At 38.8% G+C, this 26,482-nt stretch overlaps 1 protein-coding gene across 6 annotated transcripts in view; it reads left to right on the top strand.

Moving 5' to 3' along the window:
* The window catches only part of pcdh7b (protocadherin 7b), a 136,738-nt gene extending 113,625 nt beyond the window's left edge, over positions 1-23,113 (top strand). For 2 of the 6 annotated variants that reach the window (XM_065289051.1, XM_065289050.1), the window contains exons 3-4: positions 18,435-18,453; positions 19,500-19,638. In XM_065289051.1, coding sequence (XP_065145123.1) covers positions 18,435-18,451 — 17 coding nt within the window. In that variant the 3' untranslated portion in view covers positions 18,452-18,453; positions 19,500-19,638. Of the gene's footprint in view, positions 1-18,434; positions 18,454-19,499 lie in introns of all 6 variants that reach the window. The other 4 variants (XM_065289047.1, XM_065289046.1, XM_065289048.1 and 1 more) reach the window with 3 other exon arrangements.
* Positions 23,114-26,482: the final 3,369 nt, after the last annotated feature.

The following is a 26,482-nucleotide window of genomic DNA, read 5'->3' as shown; positions in this document are numbered from 1 at the left end:
TATACTCCATTTCTTATGTAGCAAATATATATAATGAACATGCTTAAGCGATGGAGAAAATGAAATGCTAATGTCGAAGAGAAGTGCAATGTTAAGATATGTTTCAGGCCTTCAGCTGTAGCTTTCTCACATCCTCCTTATTTGCATTCCCGAGACTATCTTCTGATTGCTATTACGTTCTCATTGCTCCAGCAATGCAGGTGTGAAGTCGGAAAGCTTCCTAGTTAATGGGTTTCACTGCTTCTGTATTAGGTGGGATACGCTGCACCCATCACAGGAGTTCCCCAGTTGTCCATTAGAAAAGCCTTTATCTTTGGCGTAATATCCAAATCCGCTAACCCATTAAGGTAAAGGGGGAAATCAAAATGAAACAAAAGCTGGTGCTGCAAAGAAGACTTTGGTTCCCCCTTGGTTTGCGCACAGCTCTGGATCCGCTGTGGCACGGGGGTCATGTTCGGACATAGCTTTCAGTCAAGTGTGAGAGAGTTTAGCGCAAATGTTTTAGGGGGTGACCGAGATAGGCCTGTCCTAAATATATACTCTCCATGGCCCAGGGTGAATTATACACTGGCAGCCTGGGCTGTGTTGTAAATGTCAGTGAATGCAACGGACCAGGAGACAGCTTGAGCAGTCATGTATAAACACCATACACTGCGCGCAGCCCTGCTGCAGTAGCGCTATGGAGATTGCACAAGCCAAGTCCATATTCATGCATTTATTCACTTATGCAGATTTACCATAGTAGCCTGGTTTCTGTGTGCTGATTGGGCAAAACAGTATTCCAGCTGTGCTAAAGATATGAAAATGTAAAACAATATAGAAACATGTCTTGCTTGCAACAACTAGTTTGTGGGTTCGATCTCAAGGAGAACACATGCTTAAAAAAAATGTATATGCTAAAAAGCACCATAAGTCACTTTGGAATAAAGCGTCTGCCAAATGCACCTGTTCATCAATTTTGTTGCATAGCAACGCTCTGCTATGTCAGGGTCTATATCTTGTATTGAAAGGGTAGCACTTAATAAATTTGCTTAATGGAATAATGGTTTAATGAAAATGTGTTCCCTTATTGTATTCTGGAACTGCTTTTTTAAAGCAACAAGGCACTCGTGCTGTGCTTCACATTGTGTCAAGCAAAGCCCTTTAACCAACACTATATACACTACATTGTCAAAAAATGGTACAAAGTTGTCAGCGGAGCGATACCCCTTTAAAAAGTATACCTTTGCACCTAAAGAGTTCATATTAGTACCTCAGAGGTATATATTGGTACCAAATGTATATATCTGTACATAAATGGTACATATTAGGACCTTTTTTAAAGGGTATTGCCCCAGTGACAGCTTGGGACCATTGTTTCTGACTATACAGATCTTATTCATTAAGTAAAATATCTCTATTGAATGTTCATTATAATAAGTTTTTATTAATCGTTTCTCTATGACTTTGATAACTGTGGTTGTTAATGCTAGTTACTATGGTATTGTGACAGAAAGTGGTTGCTATGGTACTGTAAAAGGTTTTTGTAATACCCCATTAGTTCAGTTTCAAGACATTATGTCTGCTGTTGATTTTTATACATCAGCAATTTCAGCACACTGCATGAATTTTGATACGACTCGGATTTGGCATTAAGATTTTAGGTTTTTCCGTTTTCTCAGTGTATCACGGCCTCAATCTCTCTGTGTGTATACTTTCTTCCCCTGTGGACCGTGTTGATCGTGCAATATTACAGCGAAGAGTAAGTCTTATTAAATTGCCTCACACTTTAGCATCCCCTCTATGGAGCTCACTCCCTGCACGCAGAATATGGAGGGAAATGTACCGCTTATTAGATTTTAGGTGGTGCGTCAGCAATGTTCAAATCTGTTGCTTTTTATAATGACTGCCTGCCGATAGCTTTAAAACCATTTCATGGATACTATTTCATTTTTATTTTATATCCTGTCCAACTCTAAATTCCAGTACTATTATTGATGAACAGCCAAATTGTTAAGCTCATAATAAAAATAAAAACAACATCTCATTCGGATTAATGTGCCGTACGTTTATGGTGATCTAAAAGAGTGTTGTTAATGGGCCAGTAACTCCCTTTGTTTCCGATGGTCAGTTTTCTGTCTGACTTCTGTGGTATCTGCGCACACCTAAAGAATATTTCGTTATAACCAGCACTTCATCGGTGCAATGAATACTTGACATTTGCCTATGTAATAAGCTGTAAATAGATGTACGAGGGAGGTTAGCTTAACTGCGGACGTGCTGAACTTTCCCACACATGCATTCGTACTAAAGTAAAGTCACTTTTCACTGGCTTAGCCTTTTGAACGCTCTGCCCTGCAGAATTCATCAAGTGCTTGCTGATGTTGTTTATTATGCTGGCATGACAAGTGACGCAGGGTGCAGGCCGGGATCGAGACGGATTTCCATATGACCTTGCCTAATACAATTGCATGCATGAAAACTTGCGAATAGTTTTATTGCGAAGCGACTTTGTTGACTTTCTCATTCGCACAGAACAGTATCACGGCTAATAGTCAGTAGAAAAAAAACATTGCATTTCTGCAACAGGCAATTCTTCAATTTTCTAAAGGTGGTTGAGGTATTGTGGTTGAGGCATGTTAAAGAAAAGTGAGAGATGAGTCTCCTCCTTAAACCTTCATGTGTGGTCTGTGAGCTAGCTGGTGTCTACTGTAACCGGTCTCTCTGTGATGTGTGCCTTTATCAGAGGCAGCACACTGGAAGATGAGCTTTTTCTCATCAGTTTTATCATGGTTACGGTGTGTGAATCCGGTGCTGTCGAGACAACCTGATGGCATGAAAGTTTGATGCAGAAAATATCCTGTAGGTGTTGAATTTTTAATGACATGATAGCAGACAGAATTATCAGCTTTCCCTCCACCACCTCTTGCAATGCTCCCAGTAGCGGCCCCTCCAGCCCCTCATCTATGCAATGAGGATGTTGTCACTTCCCAGCTTATGTTCTCTCTCTCTCTGCTTCTTCCATTTCTTAATGTCATGCTGCAGACAGGAGTATATAAGGAAACACACTTCCTACGGTACATGTTTGTCCGAGTCAGTGCCATTCTGTCATGATTCAGAAATCCTCACGCTGAGAGAGTCGAATGGGATTTCTTTCTTGCAGGTTCAGCCTTCTTGGCATTCACAAACAAATACGAGTATTGGTTCTCAGTTCACCCGTAGCTGATTGATATTTAGACGTGTTTGTGGGACCCAAACTGTTTGAACTGCAGCGTTCATAACAGACTCATCAGCCCCCCGGATCAATAAGGATAAATATTTCCCACAACCCGACTGCTTGAGAATCAGTGTTGCAGCGCTTGGTGGGAATGGGCAAAAATCAATTGCTTGAAAAAGGGAGAGAGAGAGAGGTTTAGAGCGAGGGTAGGTAGGAAGGCAGGACATAAACCTTCGAGCATGTTAAATAGCCTCACTCTTTGTAGCAAACGTGCAGGCGTATAGCTGTACAGTACTGTCATTTCAGATATGTTTAGAGAATTTAAGCTTCAAATGGGAAGAGACTATTGGGTTTAAAAAGCTAGAACCCCCACATCAATAAAGCAGCCTTTATTGCGTCTCTCCCTCTCCTTCTCCCTCTCCTTCTCCCGCTCCCTCTCTCTCTCTCTCATTCTCTTTCTGTGTTTGTGTGATTTAATTGAATCACTTTGCCAGGAGGAATCAAAGTCAAATGTGAGAAAGCGATGTGGCAAGGTGCTTTGATCGCTACAGACACGCAAGTATAAACCCCCTGTGCGAGTGCATTTAATAAAGTATGCTCATTTTTCTGATGAGCTTGAGTGTGAAAAGACTAGAGGACTCTTTAATAATACACACAGAGATTTAAACTGTTAGCCAAACTGACATCCAAAAAGCTGCCCAACCTTTGTGCACAAGGCTTCCAGATATAAAAAGATGGGCAAGAACTTCATGCACCTTTTTTTTGGTAGGGCATGTTGCTCAATTCATGCTTAAGTGGGGATAAGACATAAACAAGAAATATTTTTTTTTTTAGAAATGTTTGGTTCTGTCTACACATTTATGTGAGGTACTCTTATATCCTACACTCTAAAAACACATGGTGCTAAATAGCACTAAAAGTGGTTCTTGGCTCGTAATCATAGAGGAACCATTTTAAGTGGTTCTTCATAGGTGCTTCATCGGTGCTATATAGCACTTAATGCTGCGTTTACACCAGCCGGGGTAGAGGCGGCAAGCGCGGGTGATTTCCATGTTAAGTCAATGCAAAGACGCGATTACACGCGGATTATTATTGTTCCATACGAATTGAGCGTTGCCGCTGGAAACGTGCGAATTGAAAAATCTGAACTTCGGTGGATTTCCGCGCCGCGTTAACCAATCAGGACCTTGCTGTAGTAGTGACGTGATTACAGGAAGCCAGCGGAGTGGCGGAGTCTCTGCGGAGTTGCAGAAGCCCCTCCCATGAAACTCAAATGTTCAAGCGTCCAACTACGTGCGAATATCGTGTTTTTGCCGTTTTACCGCGGCTGGTGTAAACGCAACATTAGAGTGTACTTACTGCATGTACTGTATAGTGCTTGTGCATTGTCAGAGAAAATGGTCAAAAAATGGTCCCTAGATGTTACTGGGGTAGTACCCAATAAACAAAAGTCCCAATTAAGGTACAGATATGTTTACATTTGGTACCAAAATGTACCTCTGAGTTACTAATATGATCTCTTTAGATACAAATGTGTATTCTTTGACAGGGTACTGCCCCACAGATAGAGAGCATTTTTGACTACTTTTTCAGACGGCATGGGTTTAAATCCATCCTGTTAAATCCCTAAAATTCTTGACAGACAAGCATGGCAGCTTGATTTAGTTTATCTTTAATATCTGTTTCTACAGTAACAGAAGATTAAAATATCATGAGAGTTAGAAAATGATAACAGAATGATCACTTTAAAACTAATTTTCTGCAGATGATGTGACTCAGATTATCTAAATTTATTTCTTCCACCGCATTTGACAAACTTTTATTTACAATAATCATGCAAGTGCATTTTTTAATGTGCTTATGTAAATGTGCTTGACACTTTTTATATGGTTAAAAAATTCCTTGTTGCACTTTTTGTTGCAATTTTTTTAACAACTTGAATTAAAAAGTTGTTTCAATTTTTTTTACTAGTGAGGAGTTGGTAGTGAAAAAAACAACCGTATTTTCTGTGACTATAAATTAAATTTTTTTCATAGTTTGTCTGGTCCTGAAACTTATATTCAGGTGCGACTTATACGTCAAAATGATTTCATATGAACCAATAGAAACCATTACCGTCTACAACCGCGAGAGTCCGCTCTACGCTGCTCCTGTATTTATGTAATTCAATGGATTCAGTGATGCGGAATGACTTTTTTGAACTTGATTTGGCTTATTGTGTTCTTTAAGCCTATATTTTAACATGTACAGACACTTATTCAGCCTGCTGTTCTGTGCTATTGTTTAGTTGAATAACTTGCCTTTCCAGATTAAATGTTTGTTCTTTGGCTTTGACTTTGTGAAATCATTCTCCAAGTAAACGCGCCGTATAGTCCAATGCGACTTATATATGTTTTTAATCTTCAAAACACATTTTTGACTAATGCGACTTATACTCCGGAGCGACTTGTAGTCTGGAAAATACGGAAAGTTGAATTGGTTTATAGCAATTTCTAACTAGCCAAAAAAGTTAATAATTCAAGTTGTTTAAACTTTATACTCAAGTGCATCAACATATTTTTACAGTGTACATGCTGATGATGTTCAAACAAGTATTTGGCCATTAGCATTGCTTTGTATTGTAAGCATTCTGTACATGCCATTACACACAGCCTTAAGCCATCTGTAGCTCTACACAAACACGCACACACGCGGCAGGTGGCCTGACTGTATGTATGTCGTGTCATTCCCTCACTTACAAGTCATCAGGTACAGCTATTGATCTTTTAGTTCCTGCTCGGGAGAGTCCAGCAGTGACAATGCACTGTGACACCAGCCATGATTTAGCTCAAGCCACCTGTGACACTGAGACACATCGTCACACTTACAGTCCTTTCTGATACCTCAGCGTGTCTCCAAACATCCTATAGTCAGTCACAAAGGGATATCCCCCATATATGAGGGTCAGAAGCATTGAGAAGGGATAGATAAACGACTCTCTAGTAGTATTCTCCTTTATAACGGCATTTCGGTCGGTTGGAATTTTGGTTTTTATTGAGGATTTGCTTTTACTTATCTATCCAGCTTATCTGATTTTAATCAATTTGGGACTCGTGGTTATTACACCAATTGCACATTTGAAACAGAGCTCACGTGTTTTTAATATGACAGAATGAGTGCCCGTATGATAAAAACAGCTCTTTGTACCTGCTGAATGTCACTGTTCAACATCATGGGACCACGTAAATGAATCGAATGCTTTAATCCGAGCGAAACCACTCGTACTGCATTAAGCCATTTTGTTATTACTTTGATGCTAAGTTAGTAAACGAGCTTAATGTGCCACCTCTTCGGCACCGTCAAATTAAAGAGTGTCTTTATTTTGCACAAAGGACTCTTCAAACAGGAATGATGCGGAGGAGTTTCAGGTTTTTGGGTGCTAAAAAGAGAACATAAAATGAGCTGTAATGTTTTAGCAATTATCTGTTCTCACGCTTGCTACCAACCAAAAAGAACGTGTTGTTCCTCATATCGTTAGGTCCCATATAAGCATGTTCCCCATTTTGTCTTTTCATATAATCGCATATAAAAACCTCCTAAGTATTTTAACACACACAGCAGCATGTGTCTTCACTTATTTTTAATGAAATCTTTTACAAAGCTAGGCTGAGAACTTTCTCAAAAAGTTCAGTCTGCTCTTGATGAGGTGCAAGACTGAGAGCTGAGAGGATGTCTCGTCAGGACCCTACGGCTTAACCCCGCGGTAATATCAACCCTACTCATTTAGCAAATTTTACCTCAATTTGAGCAGACCTGAAGGGCCGAAACCCTCTAGTGTCTAAGATGTGGAGCAGCCAGATAGACCCTCTCTACCACCGGTTTACTTAATTAGCCTCTTACGCCCCTTGGCATGCTGGGAATTAAACGTGGTGACTCAATCTGGTGCTTTTTCATGTGCAGTATATGCCCGGTCCACAGCTCGGGCAAAGTGGTGCAGTGTGTGGCCAGTTAGGTCGTCTAACAGAGTGGATATGAGTCTGTGTCCTCAGGGATGGTAAGGTGTGTGTTGTTGTTGAGATGTGTAATACAAACCACACATTCTGCATACTTTAAGTCGTGTGCATGTTATGAAGTGAAGATACAGCTCTGTTTCTCATTGGAATTTGTTCAGGGTGGAAAACAATTTTCCCTCACTTACAAGTCATCAGGTACAAGCTAAGGCAGTGTCCGTGTCTAATCAAAGTGAAGCGGTTGTTTGCCATCCAAAGATTGGAATTTTTTTGGTTTTATTTTTCATTGCCTCTTTCTCTCTATATGCATATACTGTATATATATATATAATATGAGAGAGAAAGAGAGAGAGAGAGAGAGAGACTTTCTGTTCCATTCCCTCAGTGGTAAGTGGAGCAAAGCACAAACCAGTAGGTTTGTGGGATTTAATTGAAATTGTATTTTGACAAATACGCATTTAATGGTGTAAAATAGGCTATTGTGTGTGTGCGTCTGGAAGTGTGCGATAAGGCATCCAGTTCTGAGCCAATGAGACGAAGTCTAAAGACCAACAGTAAGGGGAAAACACACAGTCACACACACAGTCACAAACACATACACACACGTGAGATTTTAATCCCCGTCTGCCTTTGACTCTCTATATATCTGTCTCTTTTTCAACACACAGTCAATAGTAGCTCAAGCCCTACCATTTTCTAATATATATGTTACAATTTTTACCATCTGTCTACCTCCTGAATGCTTCTCACCCTATCACTCATACTCTTTGTTATGGAAATTGTGTAATAGATGTGTCAGAGCCTGCAATGCATTTGACCACTAAAATGTTTCTGACAAATGTGAGGGGAAAGGCATTACCTAAGTTTTAGCTTTTCTTCTTTTTAAAGGTTGCAATCATTTCTTTTCAGCTACAATGCATAATTGTGTTTTTCTGTACTGTGAAAATGTCATCCGGTTTCCTAATTTAGAGAGCGAGATGTGTGAGTTCTGTGATTGTGTATGCATATGAGCAGACTTTTTATGACAGATAGATGGGAAGTGAGGAAAATGAGGGTCAGCGGCACATTTCCGAGACTCGTGACGTCTTCTGATGAGAGGGAGAGGACGGTGGAGATGCCGAGAGAGGAAGTTGCATTGGGTAATTGGCAGTGAGATAGTTGGCCGAATGAAATTATGCTAGTTAATCTCTACTCAATTAATCATAGCTGGAGAGCTCTAACCGTAGACTAATTATTTCCCCAAGTGCTTTTCAGTTCCACAAGGGCCACCTATACCTGCTCAGTGGCTTTTCAGTGGTTTTTCAACACTTGTGTATATTAGTTCTCAGTGTGATTGTGCATTGCGATGTATAGAATGGATTAAAAAGCCCACAGGAAACCTTAACTCTTTCACCGCCAGCGTTTTTAAAAAAAGTTACCAGCAAATGTTCTTCTTTAAATATATAAACATACAATATACCAAATGAAAGAACAGACCCTCTGCTTTCAAACAAAAAAAAACGTTTCATCCTACCTTCAGTGGTTCTTTTGTAATCAGCTTTTGAATATGGGTAGGTTTCTGCAAAAACACCACATTTTGAGCAAAAAGCAGAGATAATTCCATTTTTGTGACGGACTTTTTATAGAGATCCCATTCAGAGCGATCTTTAAAACAGACATGGACATGCAGCCGCTTGCCATAGGGCAATACTTCCGGGTTTAAAAAGTTGCAGAAGGGTGGAAAATGGTGGATATAGCAGTATTGCGGAAAGCATTTTCTCTTAATTGACGAGATATCTCGTCAATGGCGGTGAAAGAGTTAATTGCTTAGAGGTTGCAACTTTGGCTCACGTGTAAAGAGAAGATGAAATATAGTTTGTTGTACCTTTTTGTCACTGGAAGGGTACCATTATAGGGGACATCAGTGGCGGCTTGTGACTGCTCATCTAAGGGGCGCAAATTCAAAATAAGTGTTCGGAGTTTCATGTGTGTTGCTTGCGTTTTCACTATATGTGTTTGTTGCGTCATCTGAACCATGTGCATCATGTGTTTTGTCAAAATAAGTGCCTGCTGCACACGCGTCAAAACCATTTATGATAAAAGAGATGTCCATTCACAAAATACATCCAAGACACTCCCTTAAAAGTAAACTCTGATTACGCATGAGATTATGCGAGTATCTGGCAAACTCGAGCGTCTCTTTTATAATAAACCCTTTCGACGCGTCTGCAGCAGGCACTTAATTTGACAAGACACATGATGTACATATGTTCACTCGACGCACCGAAAACATATTTGAAATTACGTACCACACACATGACGGGCTACATACATGTTGTGACAAACTTCGCATCGAGCACCCTCAAAAAAAATAACTCACCGGCCGGTCCCCAGTGCTTCTTTCAACTTAGAAAATATGAAAAAAAACAGTAACTTAGTTTTGGTAAACCATTCTCTGCAAGCATGTGAAATTTGAAATTTGGCTCCCCTTGTGATGTCAGAAGGGGATAATACCGCCCCTTAATCTCCACTATCCAACCACAGCATTACCATTTAGTGCAGAGATTAGCTGATTTGCATTTTTTTTTTTTTAATGGCACCCGAAAATGGCACATTTTTGCTCACACATACAAAGTGGCAATTTTAACATGCTATTATAAATTGTATTCATGGTATTTTAAGCTAGAACTTCACATACGTACTCTGGGGACACCAAAGATTTATTTGACATCTTAAAAAAATCTTGTGAAATGTCCCCTTTAAAAGGTCTTAATATGTACCATTTAGGTATAGATATGTGCAGTATGTACATTTTAGGTACAAAAGTATCAAAAAATATCAAAATATAAAATTGTATTAAATTGTATGCTATTATTATGGTGTAAAATTGATTGAAACTTTGGTATCATGACAAATCTGACCAAACCTGATGAAACCTGACCAAGATCCTCTTTGAAACATTAGAGAAGACCTTTGCATGTATTTTTTCAACAAAAAAATATAATCCTTTTTTTTAATGGCTTTCTTGTTATTTCCTTTCTTAGGAGTGCAGCATTGTAATTGGTAGGTAAACTTGAAGATGTGGGTCAGGTCTGATTTAGAATAGAGAAAAGGAAGAGAGGAAAATAAATACACACATCACTCATCCGCATCCCTTTGTGTCACGTTGGACATGGTTCTTCTGCTGTTGTGTTACTGTAAACTCTGTTGTCCTGACTTACTGATGCAGTCCAACACTGAAGTTACTGAAGCAAACCAGGTCAACATCGCCTCAGCCCCCCTGAAACTCTACCGGCTCATTCACAGCCATCACATTATCTCAGCCAAAGCACTTGTCAGCTGACTGCTGCGGTACCTCTTCTAATGCTATTAGAGGGCATTATGTTGTCACTTTGCTGGGAATTTCCCTGGGAAAGCGTTAAAAAGTTACTTAGTGTAACAAAATTATTCCGTTTTTTCCTTCTGCAAGCATTTTGCTAGGTCACAATATGGTGCTCTATTAGCTCTGTGGTTGGTGTGTATTAAGGTGTGAATTTGTGTGTTTGTATATGTAGCACGATTGTGCGTGTGAAAAGGTGATGCTCGCTGATAAATGTAAGGGCTTGATTCTGAGTGTTCATGCTGTGCAAAGAAATAGAGAAACATAGAGGGAACATTAGATCAGCAACTCGAATAAGTCAGCAAGGACAGTCCAGCATTATTGAATCGAATGGAGAGAGCTCTAACTTCAAATAAAAGGAGAGGTTTTTTTTGGTTTGTCTTCAGTCCAGGTAAATCATTTAGATGTAAATGCTATATTTTCACAAAATGTTTTTTTTTTACATTATGTAGGATGATTTCATGAAAAAACTGTAAAAAGCCTTAAGCTGAACTTTCACAGACTGAGTCACATATGTGGATGGCCTTTGGACAAGGGTGGGCCAAATTAGTAGTTTTCAGCGGTGAGAAGAACAACCATGTCTTGTGCCTTCTAAGAAAATATGAATCACATGAAGTGTTTGTGGGCAGGTCACGATAATGTGTTTAAGATGTCACTAAGAGAAATAGTGTGGTGTCAAATAGGCAAATTTGGATGCGCACGATCGGTTTTAAAAAGAGAGTCAGAGGCATTTTCATTGTTGCAAAGAAATCTTGGAGTGTGTGCTTGTCTTCGGGGATAAAGTGATTTCTTTACATGTTAATTGTGCGTGACTTTGAAGATTAGCAAGGTGTTTTGTCGTGTTGTGGCAGGTAGCTCTAGCCATAGTCGCAAAATATGCAGGGCTTGCATGATTTCATAATCCCTAATTTGTAGCAAAAAGTCATATATATCTTAGCAGAAAGTTGAAAAAAGTTGCATTTACTTTACACATGTGCAGCCATGTCCCCTGTTGTCATGGGAATGTTAGGAGGTGACATAATTACGCAACGTGAACGAATATTTTTGCAAGTTCACGCAGTTTTGCAAGCTCCTGCAATTTTGGCAAGGTCCCGCAATTTCAGTGCATAAAATTGCATAAATATCCCGCATATTCCATCGGATTTTTTAGGAAAATGTGCGGCAAGATCAAGGATTTTTGCCCGCAACAATCACAAATAAAAAAAAATTCTGAAAGGACTGCATAGTGAAGTTTGATTTGTCTAAAAATCTTCTATTTATATCGATATATGAACTATTACACTCTTAAAAATGAAAGTGTTTAAAAGTTCTTCACAGCGATGCCATAGAAGAACCATTTTTGGTTCCTCAAAACCATTTAGTCAAAGGTTCTTTAAAGGGGACATATTATGAAAATCAGACTTTTTCCGTGTTTAAATGCTATAATTGGGTCCCCAGTGCTTCTATAAACCTAGAAAATGTAAAAAAGATCAACCCAGTAACTTAGTTTTAGTAAACCATTCTCTGCAAGCACGTGAAAAATAGGTAATTGAAATATGGCTCCCCTTGTGATGTCAGAAGGGGATAATACCGCCCCTTAATCTGCATAATAAATGCCACAATAAATTATGTATATGGTATTTTGAGCTTAAACTTCACATACGTACTTTGGAGACATCAAAGATTTATTTTATATCTTAAAAAAGACCATTTTTTTTAAATCTGAAAAACATTTTTCTACTACAAATAACCTTTTGTGAAAAACCCGTTCAGCCAGAAATGGTTCTTCTTTGGCATCATGAAGCACCTTTATTTTTAAGAGTGTGCTTATTAGCCTTGATTTTGTTGCTTTGTGCAGGACAGTAAAACTATTTGACGCTTGAAGCATGTTGCATCTCTTTAGGATGTTGCTGGTGTGTTCATGCAGTTAGCGCCACACATAGGATAATCTCCCGGAGTGTTCACTGATTTTCCAGACTCCTCCATCCTCTCTGCTGTTCTTTGTTTTCCAGACACACACAGAGTGCTGGACAGTGGGGTCAGCAGCGCTCACTGGCAGTTATGTTTTGGCAGGCCCTCCCATCCAGAAAACAGACCAAAATACCAGGCTGTAGTTCAGCTGCCCTCTGAGGAACAAGGCTTAACTTAAAAGCGATGAAAAAAACGGACACATGCAGACACTGAGCGCTAAAAATATAGCGACTAATGCTTTGACGCACAAGTGCATTCGCACACACACTAAAAAAGCAAGGCATTAAGCCTTAAACAGCAGGACAAAATACACACAGACCCAAACACATAGATTACAAAATCCTCATATCCCTGTCAATTAGCTGAGCCTCTGCTGGCCCACTTACAGCTTTCCAGAACCCAGCCACCAGCCTCACAACAGCAAAGCTCCAACTGCGCTAGGAAATCCACTTTTGTCCACACGTAATTAACTCGCAGAATAGCTTTGAGAGCCCTATCTTCCGCACCCCCCCTCGATCTTTCATTTTCAATCCCTCCGTCAGAGAAGAGTGGATGTTTCTTTTGAGTTATTCAAAAGAACTGGCTGTGGAAAATGGCAAGCATTATACTTTGAGCCCCCGTCGGCAGAAAAGCCCTCTATGTGGAATGACAGTTAACGTGCCACAGAGCCGCTGCATATCCGGCCTCTCCGCAACCCGGTTTCCATCACCCTGCCTTGGGCCAGGGTCCCGAGTACGGTCCCTTTTGTTTGCCCCTTGCTTTTGAGGCTCAAAACTGAGATTTAAAAGTGGCTCGGGGTGAGATTTAAAGGCAGGGGGTTTTAAGGAGACTTTGAAAGGGAGAAATACTCTTTCGGGATTTCAGCCACATACAAGGTTGTTTTGAAATAGTACAAAAATAGAGTGTTTTTTAGCCCCACGTGACTATTCAAAAGATTTCACTTATTCACTCCTGTAAGATGTTCATTTAAATGAAACACGTAATGCCATTCTACCAGTGATTGAATTAATCTCGATGCGCATTTGACCTGTGACTGCCCCGTCTAAATGCTTTGAATTATTTCTGCTTTAGAGCGTGTCTCTGAGTGACATCTTTAATGGTCTCCGTCTTACCTCTATAATGAGCTGGAGGAGAGACAGAGATTGTGCAAATCGCAATTACATGCCGTTACATTACATTAGCTGTAGTCTAAAATCAGACAATGTTCTGTTTCATCTGCAATCAGATTACTGGGCATAACCATTCTTAAAAAATATGCGAATAAACTCCAATATGACAGAGTTTATAGATTGTTTCAGCTGAGTGAGAATGATGTTACAGAATGGAAAATTCTCATTCTTAATATCCAGCCCTTATAAGTTTCACTTGAGCGTGTGAAGAAATCAAATCAGATCGCAGACAAAATGATTTAATGTCCGTGCCTTTTTCTTCAAAGGCAATTTCAGCATGCTCAGGCTGAACCATAGCCAATTTTATATTTCAGGTCTTCAATGACCATTCTTGTGAAGTATCAGCGTGTAATAATAGTGGTTTGTCCTAGAGTTTAGTACTGGAATACTCAATAAGAAGAATAGCCTGGAGCAACAGGCTGTATGGGAGCGGTTTGTGAGGAGCACTAATGAACAACCGCGCTCTCACGCGCGATGTTTCTTTTGTTGCCTCTCACTGGAGGAAACAGATGCTGAAGACAGCAAAGAAAGCGATAGATGAAAGGCCGTCTTATGGCCTTGAGGGGCCTAGCGATGCAGGATCCAGTCAGGGGAAACTGTACAGACATTGTACAGTAGAGGTCTGGAAACTGATTGACACGAACTCGGCTAAATCAGTGTTGGACACTAGAATTAAATCTACATTTTTCAATAGTTTAACAAACAGCCAAAAAAACCCCACAATGTTCTGTTAATCTGCTTAAATGTAGTTGTTTACTTTTTATTATTACACGGCTCGATGGAATGCTTGATTCTGATTGGCCAGTCGCGACATTTGCAGGTTTGTTATTCCCAAATAACTGTGCAAAACTAATAACACATGATAACCTAGATGCTGAAAATCATTTGGACAAGTACAGTTTAATATTACACAAAAATGAAATATAATTATGTATTTTAATAACATACAGTATATGACATTATATTTACAAATAATTCAACCAAATAGTTGTGTTTGAATTTATTGTCTCATCTTAAAAACAGGGTTTCTTACAAAAGGTCTACATTTGTTAAAAATTACCTAATAACATATTACAAATCAATACTAAATGTTCCTTACTACTTATTAAAGGATTAGTCCATTTACAAAAAAATCCAGATAATTTACCCACCACCATGTCATCCAAAATGTTGATGTCTTTCTTTGTACAGTCATAAAGAAATTATGTTTTTTGAGAAAATATGATTTTTCTCATATTAATGGACTTTAATGGACCCCAACACTTAATGCAGCTTAAAATTGCAGTTTTTAAAGGCTCCCACAATCCCAAACAAGGCATAATGGTCTTATCTAGCGAAACGATTGTCATTTTTTGCAAGAAAAATAAAAAATATGCACACTTCTCGTCCACAACTTCTCGTCTTCCTCCGGTCTTGTGACGCGCAAGCGCGACCTCACGTAATATGTCATCCATCAAGAGGTCACGGATAATGTATGCAAAACTACGCCCCAGTGTTTACAAGTGTGGAGAAAGAGGACCGTTCCGACGTTGTTGTATGTGGAATGACACTAATTAATGTCTTTGTGTCAGTTTATTGTTTAAAATGGTCCGCAAATGTGCATTTGATATATGTAACACGTGACCTTTCGACGTCATTACGCAATTACGTGAGGTCTCGCTTGCGCGTCACACAGCCTGAGGAAGAAGAGAAGTTGTGGTTTAAAAGTGCATTTTTTTTCTTGCCAAAAATTACAATTGTTTCGCTAGATAAGAACCTTATGCATCGTTTGGGATCGTTTAGAGTCATTCGAAACTGCAATTTTAAACTGTATTAAAACTGTTAAGTCTTGAGGTCCATTACAAATGACAAAAATCCTGAAATGTTTTCCTCAAAACGCATAATTTCTTCTTATCTGACCAAAAAAATACATCAATGTATCATCGATGACATGGTGGTGAGTAAATTTTTGGGATTTCTTTTTTAAGAAAATGGTCTAATCCTTAAAGTATATAGCCGTGTAATAAGCGGGGTAATGTACAGGCAGCCGGCTGTTATCATGAAATATGCCTTTGTCTGTGATTTCTGCAATAACACATGGGTGTCTAAATTATACCTTACTTGGTAAAATAATATTTCCAACTAGTATCTGATTAACATTCTTTTATTACGTTCTATAGTTTTGTATGACTAAAATAACTGCCCGAAAGCGTTACAAACATGGACGCCTAGTGACTTGACTTTCCTAATGGGATTTTAGTATTTGCTTGTAATGTAAAATTTGCTTGGCAATACAACGACCATTTTTTTACCAGATATTTGAATCTGAGAGAGAGCAAGAAAGAGAGATGGGTGCTAAGAGTACTGTATTAAAAGCTCAGACAAAAGATAAGATATTTTTCCTGTTTTCTATTTTTTCAAGTTCATGACAGTTGTGCATGTGTATAACCTGTTACAGTTCCTAATTCTTCTGTGTGCACATTAACTGACATAAAAGATTTATCCAGCCATTTTGTAATCCCTGTTTGAAGCATTAACATTGCTCTGGCATATCGACTTCCTGCAGATCTGAGCCTGCACACTCATCTTTGTTATTAGTGCTATTGAGGTACCATTGCTTGACTGAGTGCTTATTGGTGCGTGACGGAGCATTGTGTGGCAAACGTACTTCCACACCTCTCCCTAGACACCGGGCCGCGATCCAGCCTTGCCGGCTTGTAAAAGAGCACAGGAAGCAGCATTGAACCGTCTATGTGGTCAGCATCGCAGTGTCTCAGTTAGAGCCAACTAACTCTTACTTGCCCACAACGCACCAACAAAGCACAGATGTACTGTAGCTAACAGAAGCTTTGTAGGATTTTTTTGTGTGTGGTTTGGTTGAGTCCAATAAATGGTAGGAAGGGAATGTCACGCTGGTTTGTGGCAACTAATATGCCGGGCTTAAAGCGACAGGCATTGTAAGTTTAAATTTATGAGTGTTATGTGATCAGCGATGCCCAGATGGAAATTATATAGCTCTTAAAGTTGGGTCTGCCATAGCTTGCAGGTCATGATAAAGTTCACAGTTGTATCATTTAAGTATAAGCTTTGTCTTTATTTATTTATTTTATTTTAAACCAGTAAAAAAAATATCATAGTACAATTTGTCTACAGAAAAAAATATCAATATAAATAAAAGTTCAAACATAATTAATTCTTGTAAACAATATCATTACATTCGAAAAGTACCGGGATGATGCAGAAGCTTGTCTTAACGGTTTCACCCTAAATTTCTTAACCAAGAGAGTTGTAAATGACTTGGCATACGGTAAAAGTTTAGCACTAAAATAAATAATTGATAGTGTGTAGTGTAAGTTAAGGAATATTAAAGGGACATTGCACTTTTTTTGAAAATATGCTCATTTTCCAGCTCCCCCAGAGTTAAACATTTGATTCTTACCGTTTTGAAATCCATTCACCTGATCTCCGGGTCTGGCGCTAGCACTTTTAGCATAGCTTAGCACAATCCATTGAATCTGATTAGACCATTAGCATTGCGCTAATTATATATTACGCACTGCCTGAAAATAGTCCCCTGCCATTGAAAGTAACCAAGGGGACTATTTTCGGGCAGTGCCTAATATCACTACGCCTGCTGCAGCCATTTTACATCAGCAACATCCTTGATTATCACACCAGTTTGAGAGTATAGTTCCTAGCCATATATGCCTAGAAAATCGCAGGTTTTAATTTCCCGTCGGTCTTAGTACACGATGTAACTTCTGTACAGAAGAGTCAAGTTTTACATAAGAAAAAATTGAAACTCTTTGGTTATTTTTTAGCGCGATGCTAATGGTCTAATCAGATTTAATGCATTGTGCTAAGCTATGCTAAAATTGCTAGCGCCAGACCTGGAGAACAGCTGAATGGATTCCAAAACGGTAAAAATCTAATTTTTCTCTCTAGGGGAGCTGGAAAATGAGCATATTTTCAAGAAAGTGGAGTGTCCCTTTAAATATTTATTCATTTTTATAGAATCCAGACCTTTTACTTTCCTGTTTACTTTCAGTTTTACAATAAGAAAAGAAGTTCATTTGTCACGAACACAGTATTTGGTTTAATAATTTGTAAACATAATCCCATATACGTTATTAAAATAAATTATATAATTTTTTGCCGTAATATAAAACTGTACCTGTCAAAATAATTTGCAGCTTCCAGGTTACTGTTTGTTTTTAGCTTTGAGCAGTTGTTATCTGGGACTAACAAACCTGCAAATGTTGTGACTGGCCAATTAGAATCAAGCTTTCCAACAGCTAAATTAAAAAAAAGAGAAATAACTAAATTCATATAAAAATATTTGAGACATTGTTGAGTTCTGAACAGAAAATAAGTCAGGAGACTTTAGTTCGATTACTGGGGCTCAGAAGAAACACTTTAGCAAATGTCTCCATTTGTTCCCCATTTAATAACATTGCTGTTTAGGAGGAGAAACAGTTATAAAAGCTGAGCAATGAGAACACAAAATTGCATTTAAATAGAAACTGTAGTAATAAATAGTCATGTTTGTAGCTCTTCATATACAGATATATGTGTTGTTTTCTGAGGTCTTTTCTGTCTAGATCTATAAATGTGAACATCTCAGTTTTACGGGGAACGCCGTACATTTTTTTGCAATCACGCCATGTGGTTTCATTGTTTAATTTTAAGATCATCCTGTTTTGTATGATACATTTCTCTAAACTGATTAATCTTGCGTTTCATTCCACTGTGAAGAAACCAAACAGTGATTCTACTTTATTCTTTCTTTACAGGAGAAAAAGAACATTAAAAGTAAGCTATGGTTATAACACATTTTGCTCTTCAACCAAAAGCAGCATGCTTTCTGTTAGATTTGCACTCACCCTCTCTTGCTTGTGCCATACTTCACATTTGGTCATTAACCGACCATTTCTAACACTGCAGCTTTTGTTCCTTGGCATCATAGCTTAGAAATCTTACCATCTTACTGTAGCGTGCGTATGATTTCGGAATGCACCGTGCATTTCACACCCTTTTGTACTCTTATATTTAGGAGTTTTGTGCAATCTTTTTGCACATCTGAGAAGCGTAAATACTTTTTAAAAATATTCTGTACATAAGAGATATGAGATGTTAAGGATACTTGTGGTTGTGTGACTCTCAAATGATTTCTTTACCCAGCCTGGAAGCCATCAGTCAGACGTGTGACAGTAACAGCTTGTAAAAAAGCTTTTTGTTTACATATATGTGTCAAAGATAAGGAGTAAGGGGTTTTATGGTCAACCTCACAGCCATTCCTGGGGTATTTTGTTGTTGTTTACCTACAGTACATTAGTATACTGTAGGTGTGTGTGCTCATGACCAGAATAGGACACTTTTCTTACTTTCCTACAGTAAAACATTAATGAAAGACATTGTAGTAAGCTTACAGTAACACACATTTGCACTCGTACACAAAGATCGCACATAAATACACCAGCCGTAAGAGATGGATTCAGACCATTAGTTTAGGAGTCAGAAATCACAGGACAGTAAAATTGCCCCACGTTTTCAAAGCATGGTGTTGTTTTTAAAGCTCACATTATTTTTTTTTATTATGTTTTAGCTTTAAGTGTTGTGTATGTGTCCATTTTGTGCAATGTGGTATGTGTTAAACATGAAGTTACATTGATAAAAATATTCTTAGTGTGCTTGCCACACAAGCCCACTGTAAATATATATAAAAAAAAACATGATTTGCCAATGCCAATTTCATGAGGCACATATCACAATTAATTTTTATGTGTTAATAATTTAGTTTTCCAGCTAATTAAAAATGAGCACATAATTAATAATCGACCTGTTCTCTGTGTCTCCAGACTCTCGGCCCCTGCCTGACGTAGCTATGACGGGTAAATGCACCCGGGAGTGTGACGAATACGGCCACTCGGACGCCTGCTGGATGCCCGTGCGCACCTCACCCGAACGCAGACCCAAGGCCACCCCTCCCAAACTCTCCACCTTCATGACCTCCCCCGGAGGCGGCGTCGCCGACCAGCCCGGTAGCCAGGAGACGCTGGCCGTCGCCAACGGTGACCCCTCGCACCTGCTGGGCGACCGTAACCGCAATCTCCTTAACAAGAAGATGGCCTCCTCTTCCTCATCCTACGACACTTTTAGTTCGGCCGGATTTTCGGCCAGCGAGGAAACGTCTCGCCCCATGGAGGAGATTCCGCTGGCGCCCGCAGGTGAATATAAGCCGACACAATGCGGAACTCTCACCAGGCGAGAGGTTTACCTGTAAATGACACACGGCGACTAACAGGGGACAACGACAGTGACTCAGCATGGTCAGAGATGCTGTTAGCAAACCAAACCCTGATGCAAAAGCAACATGGATTAAATAGATCTTAAAGTAAATCAAAACCGTGGGATTACATGTTGTAAATGTGTGTGAGACGGATGAGACGAAGAGAGAGGGGAAGTGGCGGAGGTGGAGAGACTTTGCTGCTGGCGTTTCGGGCCCCGTAGACTTCCCCAAAGTGCTGCCTGGTTTCTGTAGACCTCTTTATAAACATGCATGCATCATCTTGTCCCCTAGAGTGTTTCTCCCACTTCAAATGGATATACGTTTTCGTCTTTTTTTACCGTTGATATGGACTGAAACCACTGGTTCTGTCTTCAAATCAGTTTTCTTGGGAGGGGGGGTGTTTTTATGTGGACGTATTATGTCGATATGCAATCAGTCCAAGTACTGAACTATCCACTCTGGACAAACCGATCACATTACCCAAGAATAAAAAAAGGACACATGCCAACGAAGGACGAAAATCATTTTGTTGGCGTAAAGTTGGAGCGTTTGGGGTCAGGCATCGGGCCGCTGCGTCGTACATGACGCAATCTTTGACTTTAGCCTTTTCCAAGGGTTTATAGATACTCGAAGTCCAAATGGCGCAAGTGAACGGCGATCGCGCTGTAACTTACAGCGCAGGAAGCAAGTTTACCTGTGTGCCTAACTTCACATACACGCTAAGGACACAAGCATACACTAATTCAAAAATGCACGCTTTTCTCATGTCGATAAAGTATTGTACATATATATACTGTAAAGGTACTCTGGACACATGCATTGAAACCATAAGCGATCCGTTTTCATCTCGCTCTCATCCGTCTTTTCTCAGTATACCTCTGGAAATAGAGAAAGGATTTTTACGTCCGAGATTGTTGTTTATTTGCCTGAATGCCATGGATATGTGTAATTGTGGTTGTTCTGTTCACCTTTCTCTCTAAATGTGTGAAACTATGCTAAGTTCATTAGTTGATCTCAAAATGGCCCTTGCAAATAGATCCACACATTGTATATACACATGATCCCATAAAGCCACAGGAACACTATTGGATATGCTGCTGGGGTGAATTGGTCTAATAATACTGCCCTGCTGAGGAGCTTGGGCTGGCCCTGGGTAACATTCTCCGAGTATGAATGTTAAATAGAGCAATAAACTCATTCACTCGATCTCACACATTTCAAAAAATAAGCAAGGATTAAACACATGTCCCTTGTGTTATTTGTAAACGGACTTCTTGTACAATCACAAAGAAATTCAGCGACTACAGGAGCGATCACAATGCAACGCGTGTCGCCGCTGTGTAACCAAAGTATTAGGAACAACATGCGATATGAAAGGCTGGGAGCTCCTGTTTAGGTTATGCGTTGCTTTAATTACCTTCAAAACATTTCAGCGCGATGCGAAGGACCGGGAAGGGAGTTTGTGGAGTATGTTCACGATGCACACATATATACATGTATCATGGGCCTATCCCTAATAACACGGAGTACACACATAGGAGGCATCATGCTTTTAAAACCGGTGGTAAATTATTCAGATGCAATTGATATTTTTTGTATGTTAATGATTCCTTCGGTTTGAATGGACCGCCTTTGTCGCAGGTTCCGATTCTGTAGTCTGTATGTACTACTCGTGTTTAAAAAGAAGTGCTATGATGCTTACAAACTGTATACATAGATATGTACTTTTTATTGCACGTTTAAAGGGAATCTACACTTACTATGAAGAAAAAAGTTTAAAAAAAAGTCAACTATCATACCCTGTGAACATGGAAGTCCATTGCTTGCATTTGTTACAAACACTTGACATTGTAATATGACTGTGTATATTGATTTGATGAGGATGAAACGTACACATTAGTGATTCACTGATTTAGCGTCATATCATTTGTTACTTATTTATCTGATTTATTTATATATATTTTTATAGCGGCTGTACTTTATCCATCAGTTCTGTTTCTGTTTCTAAACTCGATAGGATTCTCACTTACCTTAGATCTCTGTTTAATGTCTGTTTTCAAATATACCCTCGCTCATAATGAAAGCCCCCTCCCTCTTCAGAACTCATCCATCATAGCTTTCCCTTTCGTCCCAGTGCCACTTTGTATATGTAGTGCTTCTGTAAAAAACAGACAAAAAAAAATCAAAACAAAACTATAGAGTGAATGCAAAATATGCAACTGTGCCTTTTTATACCTTTATTGGTATGACTCGTTGGTTTTAACCAGTATGAAACCAATTGTATTGAAATGCTTTCTAAAAGTGGAGAAAGAGTACTTTATGCTGAAACTACAGTCCTGGCAATTTTACTATGATAGACTTTCAAATAACAAAAGCTTTTAATCTTGTGGCTTCTTTAAGTAAGCTCGGTCAAACTTTGTCAAGTATATCGATGAGTAACAACTGTACATGTCATAGGTGATACCCTGGTATATCCATCCATTTCAAAGTGTGCATGGTCACATTTCCAAGCTGCGAGAATAATTTTAGTGTTGAACGCAACGGATTGGTGGATATCAGTTAAGGATAACACAATATGTATCCGTTAGAAATAAAGCAGACGCAGTTTTTCCTAGTATAAGGAGGTAGAAGATACAGTAATGAAAGCACCAAAGGTTTGTAAATAGGACACACACCTCAGAGGAGTGGAGGTTAATATCATATGATATACGTAAAGTGAATAAATTAGAGAATCAACGTCGGATCGATTCTTTTGGAAACAGCATCTTACTTCCTAGACAAAAGTGACGTCTCGCTTTGGTTAAACTGTATTTTTCCTATTTGTATACACTCTGAGGTGTGTGTTCCTGCAGCTTTCAATCTAGAAGATATAAGACTTAAGTTGTAGCGCTTAGGTCATAGGCCACTTCACAGATAATGAAAAAAGAAATCGTAATTTTCAATCATACTCTATTTGTCCTTTGACTTGGATGTTGATGTAGACTTGAGGATTGAGTTTAATCATTGTTTTATTAGGAGTCACTATGCACGCAGCTTAGCTGAACATGGCAAATGTACTGAGCGCAAGCCCACCTCTATTTATGATCTATTTTACATACTTTTTGCTTTTGTACAGGTATTTCTGTAAATAAATTGCTTGTCATTTTTGTCTCTGCAGAAATTAAAATATACCATGAACAGTGAGTGGATGTGTGTGTTTTTTCATATGTGTCTTATGGAAATGGCAGTTGCGACCGGTGACTTCTTTTCTGAGGGCGCTCGATGCGAAGTTCATTAAAAAACATGCATGTAGCCCGTCATGTGTGTGGGATCCTGTGTGCATAACGTGTCTTGTCAAAATAAGTGCCTGCTGCAGATGTGTCCAAAGGGTTTATGACAAAAGAGACGCTCACATTTGCCAGATACTCGCATAATCTCATGCCTAATCAGAGTTTATTGTTAAGGGAGTGTCTTGCGTGTATTTTGTGAACGTGAGCGTCTCTTTTATCATAAACAGTTTTGATGCATGTGCAGCAGGCACTTATTTTGACAAAACACGTGATGCACATGGTTCACATGACACAACAAACACATATTTTGAATTTGCGCCCCTCAGATGAGCAGTCACGAATAGCCACTGGCAAACGGTATTGTGTAATCACTATATATGTTGTATTTGATTAAATACTGAATACATACCTTTACAGTAATGCCATAGAAGAACCATTTTTGGTTCTACAAAGAACCATTTAATCAAAGTTCTTTAAAGAACCATATCTTTTTTATGCATTTTTATAATCTTATGGGCCAATCACACCAAACACATTTAAATGGCTGGAAGCGCAAGGCACGCTGCACTGCGTTTTTTGGTCACTTTAAAAAAAGAGCAGTGCAGTGCAGATTTTTATATTGCTATGGCAGCTGTCCTGTCAATAAAATATTGAAGCGGGTGAGAGGTGCACAAACACGGAGGACTGCAGTCTACGGTTGTTCCAAGCAACTGTTAACTTCTGTCACCACAACAAAAGCCCGCCTCTCCTCTTATTCGATTGGACAAAACGAGTATGACATCAGGCTTTTTCTGCTCAGAGTGCTCCTGTAAAAATGCATGGCACAGGAGGTGGCCAAAACGCGAGGTTTTCGGCGTGGATAAACAGCTCACTGTCCATTGAAAATCATTCAAAAAAGATGCCTGCCACTGCCATAAACACGTTCTGTGTGAACGGCCCCTAAGAATGTCAATTCAGTCAAAAATTGTTGTTCTATGGCATTGTGAATTCCCTTTATTTCTAAGGGTGCATGAAAACAAAAAGCAAACAAGAAATAATAAACGTATGTTAGTTTGAATACTGCTGTCCAACAAACGTTAACCCGTAATCCATTTTCCACGAATGACTGGACTGAGTGTAAATACACAGCTTACATTTACAGTAAACAGCAAAATAAATGAATAATCTCCTCTAATAATGAGCCTATATATAAATGTTGGGTTGTGATATTACACAGGCTTCACCATCTGTTGGCAGTATCAAATAGAAGTGATTAGAGAGCAAATAGCGTCTTTTATTCTCCCAATGCTGTTAAAACTTTTAACATTCTCTTAAAACAGACACACTAAGTGTCAATCATCAATCAGGCATAATCACATCACAGTTTAGTTTTAATGAAACATTGTTAAATAGAATTAAACTCGGTACATTAAAATACCGCCTTGACTCTGATACAGAACATCACTCGATGCCACATTTCTACTCATACTTACAGCTTCACAAATGGAATAGATCTGTTTGTATGATGAATTGTAGCATACATTTAGGAAAGATGTACAAATAAATACTAAAATACAAAGAATTTTTATATATGATCATGCGTCTTGGTGTACAGTAGCATTTTGTTTCTTCAATGTTTTTTTACTTTGAACTACACGCCTTTTTCTGTCGGCCCCCATGTTGATTTCAAACCGAAGCTGTAAGGGATAAAGGACTTTAAAGGAATACTCCACTTTCCTAATAAAAGATTCCCAATAATTTACACACCCTCATGTCATCTAAAATGTTGAATTCTTTCTTTGTTTAGTCAAGAATAAATTTTGTTTTAAAAGAAAAACATTCTGCGCACATCCAAGAATAACATGGAGTTTTGCTCTTCTTGGTGTGGTCACATGGCAGAGAGATTCGTCGTGTGGAGCCAGTCTTTCTTGACAAGTTGACAATGGCGGCACAGCTGGTCCACGAGAAAGAGACCGTGCAGTGTCTTCTTCAAACTCTGTTTAAACCAATCAAATACATAAAATAACATATTTTAACTTGTATGCTCGTCTTGTAAGTTAATTATTAGAAATAAACATGTGAACATAAACAATTATTATCATTAAAACATGAAATGACGGATAATAATTGATGGCAGAATTTGAAAACGTCTTGCGTGTACAGTACATGCGTGTGAATGATTACCTTGATTAGTTTGTTACTGATAATAAACCCATATTATACACATATTCACAGATTCATAGTAGGCTACATTTATTTCATGCTTTAACAGTTGACTTTAACAGTAACTTTTTCAGCATTTTTAGCTAAGCAGTAATGATTATTCAACACCTGATACATTTTACTGTCAGTAAAAGTTTGATTTTAAGTTTGTTTGCTAAATGTTTGTTTGTAAAATGATTCTTTGTGAAACATTACAAATGAACTGTTCATTGTGTAAATCAAACAATGTTTGCATATCAACGCATATCAATGTAATAATTATGTATCTCAATAATTAAAATACAGAAAAAAATTACTTGGCCTATTATTATAACCACAGTCTAGATATTATGTAAAAAACAGAAATGTATCTGTGCCTCCTAGTCACATAAGGTCACACGTGTAACACAACTCTTGAGGTGTGTTTAAAAAGTGCAGTATTTCCCCTCTGCCCTAGAGAGTTTGCTGACTTCTACTTTTGCAGAAGGGTGCCTAAACTCCCTAGAGTTTGTCGCTGTTCTCTGTTCAGCCTCACAAAGTCTCTTAGCCGGCGTGATGGATGGAGCACTCACAGAGAACTGACCCTGGATCAGTGGCTCTCAGCTGCTGCAAAAGTCCAACATGACCCTTAAGGTATGAGAGCAGGGCTATTACACCCAAACAAACTCTCTAACTTCTTTTGGGCTCAATAATATAAGATTGTCCCTAACCTTTTGGCCTGTTTGACCATGATTTATACAGTGCTGCAAATACAGATGGCCTGGGTGTGGAAACATTGAATAATAAAAGAAAAAAAAATGTAAATGTACTCCATCAGGTCTTTATACATCCTTGAGTGTATATTTTTACAAACCATTATGTAGTAACAGCTTTCATGAAACATAAGCTCTGTTCTTTACATCAAAATGGATGGATGATGGATGGATAGATGGCCATATTTCTCTGAGCGGGGATGGACAGGACATTCTAAATGGGAACATTACCTAAAGAGCAAATGGTACGGCAGAGTAAAGAGTTTTGTGTGTAAAAACGATTGTCCTCCATTACGTGTCAAGAGCATCCGATATATCTTCATCAAGATCAGATTTTAGGGTGTGGTAAA

This window comes from Paramisgurnus dabryanus, chromosome 2 (genome assembly GCF_030506205.2).
Source record: "Paramisgurnus dabryanus chromosome 2, PD_genome_1.1, whole genome shotgun sequence".
Classification (NCBI taxonomy): Eukaryota; Metazoa; Chordata; class Actinopteri; order Cypriniformes; family Cobitidae; genus Paramisgurnus; species Paramisgurnus dabryanus.
Note: the sequence above shows the minus strand (reverse complement) of the source record. Positions and strands in the feature narration are given on the sequence as shown.